This window comes from Etheostoma spectabile, chromosome 20 (assembly GCF_008692095.1).
Source record: "Etheostoma spectabile isolate EspeVRDwgs_2016 chromosome 20, UIUC_Espe_1.0, whole genome shotgun sequence".
Lineage (NCBI taxonomy): Eukaryota > Metazoa > Chordata > Actinopteri > Perciformes > Percidae > Etheostoma > Etheostoma spectabile.
Window position 1 is genome coordinate 21,556,571 of NC_045752.1, and position 6,191 is coordinate 21,562,761.

General features: G+C 39.7%; 1 protein-coding gene across 2 annotated transcripts in view; it reads right to left on the bottom strand.

The window, feature by feature from the left end:
• slc7a11 (solute carrier family 7 member 11) overlaps positions 1-6,191 on the bottom strand; it is a 26,573-nt gene that overhangs the window by 9,655 nt on the left and 10,727 nt on the right. For both annotated transcript variants that reach the window (XM_032499928.1, XM_032499927.1), the window contains exons 6-8: positions 1,956-2,055; positions 1,043-1,087; positions 283-406 (exon numbers count right to left, since the gene is read on the bottom strand). In XM_032499928.1, coding sequence (XP_032355819.1) covers positions 283-406; positions 1,043-1,087; positions 1,956-2,055 — 269 coding nt within the window. The remainder of the gene's footprint in view (positions 1-282; positions 407-1,042; positions 1,088-1,955; positions 2,056-6,191) is intronic.

Below are 6,191 nucleotides of genomic sequence, written 5' to 3' on the forward strand. Positions count from 1 at the left end.
AAAATTAATGAAAGTAGAGATTTGTACGTGCCATAGAGCGTTGTGTGGAATCAATCATGTTGTTTTGGGTAATTACAAGTGGGTAGTGAAAAAGATCATTGATGTAGGAAAAGGGGCCAATTTGACCCGAGGACAACCTGAGGGTTAAGTAGCACACACCACTGCAGGAGAGCCAAGGCCGGCTCCAAATGTGAAGAACTCAACTCAAGAAAATATTATTTTCATTTGTGCAATATTTTGTAGGGCTTTCTATCGTGGTTGAAAAGTTTTAGCAACCCTTACCACAGCGACTGCCTCCGAGGCCAGGAGCGCCTCTGCTGACATCACAGTGTAGTACGCCACATTGGTCAGCACATAGCAGCAAGTCACAATCGCCATGGAGATGCAGATGGCTAATGGCACATTCCTGATGGCAGAGACATTGACAGAATGGCTAATGGCTTCTTTCATAGTCAATGGAAGGAGAACAATTATTTACAGTAGTTTCATTGACTTTTTCCTCATCCGCATTCCACAAAAACCCGCCCTTCTTTGCCTCTGATTAGCTAGTACTCGTTGCCTACTTAACAGAATGCGGCGCAAAGGGGGAAAAAATGACATGAATGGGCTCGGTAGAGAATGCCAGCGTCAATGCTGACACGGCACACTGATTAACATGATCATTTTAAAATAGAACTTCATATTTTCTAGGTTGCTAACCCCTGGTTTAGCCTAATGCTGGTGGAATGAGAGCCATGAGAGTGAACCAACACAGTGAAATTACAGGCCGTAAAACCAAAACAATGAGCTAAACAACGCCAAAATGATTCGTAGAACTAAGGGGAAATACAGAGCAGGTTCTGTTGGTTTAGGTAGTCATGCAGCCCATTGTTGATATAAAAAAAATAATTGATTATAGCTGCTATAAGCTTAGTATATTTCCCAGTGATATGGCATAATTTACCTTTGTGCAACTACTGATAACGATATTTTCCTTTAGGTTTTGAATTCAGCAAATGCAGACAGACTAGTGGGGTACAGCCAACACATGGGTTAAACTTACCGCTCAGGGTTATCCACCTCCTCTATCACAAAGTTCAAATAGAACCTGAAAAAAGGGGGAAAAATGGTTATGATTGACAAATTGATTGGTTGATGAACCACTGAGTGGTCATTCATGTGCAATGCATACAGAACTGAAGTAAAATTACACAAAATTATGTGCGACAATCTGACAACTTAAGACCATTTAAAGGAGAATTTAGGTAAATTTCAACACGTAGGTCTGTTGTTTGTAAATGTGGAGGGCTGTCAGTAGCAAGTAAAATGAAACCAATCGGTTCTGCCTACACCGTGTTATCCTCCTGCTAGAGTTAGCACCCAACAGGCTTAAACAGGGCAAGTTTTAAATGTGTTTTTAGCCTCTAAACATGCAAATGGCATTGCAATTGCCTCCCCATGTGCAATTATTACTTCAGAGTGAAGATAGCAAATTTGACTAGAGTAGATGTGACAGACAGGCGCATTTCGACTAGTGTGAACTTCACCAGAACACAGGAAATAAAGAAGTATGTGCACTAGCTGAATTAACACAACTTTTATACATTTCTTTCACATCTACTGCAGTCAAATTCACTTTGTTCCCTTGGAAGGAATCACTTCACATCGCTAGGCAGTGGTAATGACATTTCGAGCATGTTTAGAGGCTAAACACATATTTAAAACTTGCCCCGTTTAAGCCTGTTGGGTGCTAACTCTAGCAGGAGGATAACTCGGTGTAGGCAGAATGGATTGGTTTCATTTGTCTCGCTACTGACAGCACTCCACATTTACAAACAACAGAGCTACGTGTTGAAATTGACCTTAATTCTCCTTTAAGAATGTGTTTTTAGGGATGTTTAACTTAAGCTAATGGTATTGAAAATATTGTATTTTAGAGTGTGTGTGTGTGTGTGTGTCTGTAGGACCATACCTACCACCCAGCGTATGCATACATCCCAGAGTAGAAGGCCAGTGGCATACCAGACAGCTGTACCTTACTCAGATCAAAGGCATTCTCAAAGTTCTTGGTTTCACCTGCAAATACACACACACACACTTTTACTTGCTGAAATTTTGAAGCACCATAATTGCTCCAAAATAAATAGGCATTGCTGCAGCAATGGAATATTCGGAAAAAATAGTTCTTACACAAGACATAGCCATAACAATAATGATAACCATAATCAAAAAAGTAATTTTAAGAATAAAACAGATGAATGGAGCCTTATTAGCTTAGATAAATAGATTATTCTGTACAACACAGGTACACCAGAAAGTGTTCTGTTTTCTACAGGAGCTCACATTTATATTTAACAAAAACTGCTTACAACAAACACATTAAACAATCTAATTGGACAATCATGTTGTTCTGCTGTATTGTTAGGAGCCATTCATTGTTTTGTAAAGATGCCTGTCTGCAGAGTTGACTATAGATATAATCAGATTTAGATTTATCAGATACATTAAGGGGATCCTGGGGCAAAGATTAGATTGTGCTAATTTGGACAAACGCAAATTTATTGATTTATTGTCGAACGATTTTTGAAACCTCTCACTCAAAGTTCAAAAACCCCACACCAAATCTCCCAAACCATGACCTATTTCTCAGCTTTCGACTCAGTTTTCAATTGCATGAAACACTTTTTTTTTCAAAACACTACACAAATTCTCTACTTAAACTACAAAGATCTAACAGGAAGTGACTTGCTTTCCTTTTTTCAAACACAACCAATCAAATTGCTGCACTTATTTACCAGGTCGCACATCCACTCTTCACATACGCAAACACTAATTGCTTAACCCATCATTAACCAATCACTGCTTAATCATAGGCCTATAAATAGGTCAAAGGTCAGATTACCTGTTTTTTTACAATGGATGCCAAAAAATGGACAGAGAACAAGAGGAGTAGGAGGGAGAGGAAGGGGGATGACAACGAGGACATGTGATCAACCACGGTTTGGCCATGAGAGTGGCTGGACTGAGAGTCCATTTACAGTAACGTCCATAATTCAAACCTTCAGAAATGAGAACAGGTGTGCAACTATCTAACGACTATTTCAGCATTACAGTTATTTACTGTAAAATATGTTTGACTGTATAGCATTGCATAAACAGTTCCATCCACCGGCATCTATTCCCTGCACTGCATTGCGTGAATAGGTTAGTTATCATGCTGTACCACATTTTTTGTAAACAGTTCCTATGCTAAACACATACTGTGTTTGGATTGTCTTTAGAGTGGAAGGACAGAGACATCATGGAGGACCAGGACACATGTTGACAGATGTACAAGAGACTGCAATAATAAATTTGGTTCTGGCAACAATGCAGTTAGGATTTGAGAAATAAGTGAGCATATGTTGAATAACGACACCAGATTTAACAACATCAATGCTGTAAGCCTGTCGGCCATACAACACATCCTCCAACGGCACTACGTGACGATGAAATAACTTTACAACTCTCAAACTCTGACAGAGTACTTTGTAAAGGTATATATAGAACACTACTTCTAGTACTTCAGCCACATACCATATTTAGTGATGTGTATACCCTTTTGTCTGTTACAGAGAGTGCTGGAGATGTAATTCGCCATGAATTTATTTATGTGGTTTGCTTCAACCTCACCAAATCCAGGCGCCGCAGAACAAATGTAATTGGACAGAGAGCAATTACCAATGTCCCTGGACAGCGTGGGGGTACTATAACTGTGTGTGCTCCCATCACTCAAAACCGGCTCCTCCTTCACAATGCCACAACAACACCAGCCATATGCTCACTTTTCTGGATACAATTTACACAATGGTTGTCCCTGATCCAGATCAGAAGCCTGCTAGATTTGTGGTTATTTTGGACAATGTTAATTTTCACCAGGCTGTTCTGGTCCAAAACTGGTTTGCCACCCATCCACAATTTGTAGTTTTGTCCCCAGCCCCATGGTCACCTTTTCTAAATCCCATAGAGGAATTCTTCTCAGCCTGGTGCTAGAAAGTCTATGGTAGTCACCCTTGCCAAGTGGCCCTTTCCAGCAGTGGAGGAACAAAACTCAGAACGCAGCATAAAAAAATTTATATATACACTACCGTTCAAATATGGGGCCACTTACACATTTCCATTCCACTCGATGTTAGACAGAATACCAGCTGATCTGATGGGGGGCTGATCTTTAATGCAATATCTACATGCCCATTATCCACAACCATTCATCCAATTGTTCCAAAGGCCCATTCTGTTCACTAATCTGATATCATTTAAAAAAACTAACTGAGAAAACATTGGAGAACCTTTTGCAATTATGTAAGAACATAATGTAATTGAAAACTTGCGCCCTGGTTAAAAAAACAATGCAACTGATCAACGTTATTCTGTCCATAAGGGTGTGCAATGGAAATTTCAAGTGACCCCAACATTTTGACCGGTAGTGTATATATATATTTAGGGGTGGGGAAAAATCAATACAGCATTGTAGCGCTATTTATATATGTGTTGGTCGTTTGTCCAATTTTGCAGCAATAAAACTGAAGTAATATGAACAATCAGAGAAATGTTTCTTTTTAGATGAAACAGATGTTGACAAAGTTTCCTTTTGGGGAATATTGCATTGTTTGTTGCATTGTGATGATATCGTATCGGGAGACGGTGATTTTTGAGTCAGTATCTGACGCTGAGAGCCAGTGACCAAGCGTTAGTGTTTCACGACTTGGGAGTGAGAACGTGTTGCACTTTAGATAAAGATTTGAAATTTGCCCTACTAGGCTTTCTACAAGGCAGGGTCGGAGGATGGCTAGCTTTAATCATCAGGATCTAAGAGTGTTAATGGCTTCAGCAGGTCTGCAGTTCAAGAAATGTGAATGATAATTTAGAGGTCATATTTAGTAACATTCATATGAAAAAACAATTCCAGTGGAGTTTATAGCTGAGTCAAAGTTTCACCACTATTGTAGTAATGCTTTCACAGTTAGGTTAAGAGTGTCTCTTTAACCCTAACCAGCTGTAAGCACATAGGGAAATGCCTGAGTGGTTGCTTGCTGTGAGCAGCTGTGCATCACGGCCTGCAGGGCTTCAAGTTTTTATTAACAGGGCATGTGGTTGTGTGAGACAAAGAAAGCCATTTTAATTGTTACAGCTGAGAATGTTCCTGAACATCAGCATAGGGTGAATCACTAAATGTCCTACAGACTCTTATGGTAAAAGAGGCTGTTTGATTGATGGAGATGTGGTTACAGGGCTTACACCTGGAATTCAATCCTGGTTCCTTACACTAGGGGTCTTCAACATTTTTTAGGCCAACTCCCCTTAGTCTCGCTTTGCTAGACCTTCCTCCACAGCACTGCGGAGGAGGGTCTGGCTAGTCCACACAGAATTTCTGGCTGAAAAACGTGCTTTGGTTTCTTGGCATTTCTTCAAACCAATCACTACCGTCTAGGGCAGCGCTAAGCCTGGGTCTAAAACCTTTATGTATACTTTTTTTGCATAGAACACTAAGCTATTAAAATAGCCTACTAACTGTTGATGTTGTGCAATAAATGCATGATTTTATAATTACAATTATAAAATTATTATAATTTACAATTTTAATGATGAATCCAGTAAGTCCTTAGAAATACCTGTATCTGTGGATGTCATTCATGATTCCTTTACCTATATGCCAGCAAGTCTATCATCAGTGGGGATTTGTATTTGGTAATAAGATATAAAACTCATGTTAAGACTTTTTCATTTTTGAAAGAAACTTACAAAATGTAACTATAATTTAAAGATAATTTTATTGACTCTGAGAACCCTCTATGATACAGATCTTTCCATTCGTTTTTAAGGGGGGACATGCAAAAAAACGACTCAAGTTTTGGAGAAACGCAACCCCACGTCACCCTGCAGAGGCCGATCATGTAACTGGAGATCAGAAATGTAGGTGTGATTTGAGCTATGGTTTCAGGTGGTGTGAGAGTCCCGTACAGGGAACAGGAAACATCACTGCCTCTATTGCTGCCACAAGAAAGTTTTAAAATACTAAGGGCCAGATGTACTGTATGTACATTTGCAAATGTAGCGTTATCAGCACCATGGCCGAGCGCACGCTGTGATACATCAGCTTACGTTGTATTTATCAAACCTCCAGTTCATCGGGTGATCAGCGCTTTTCTCCGTCCATTATACCATAAATTGCG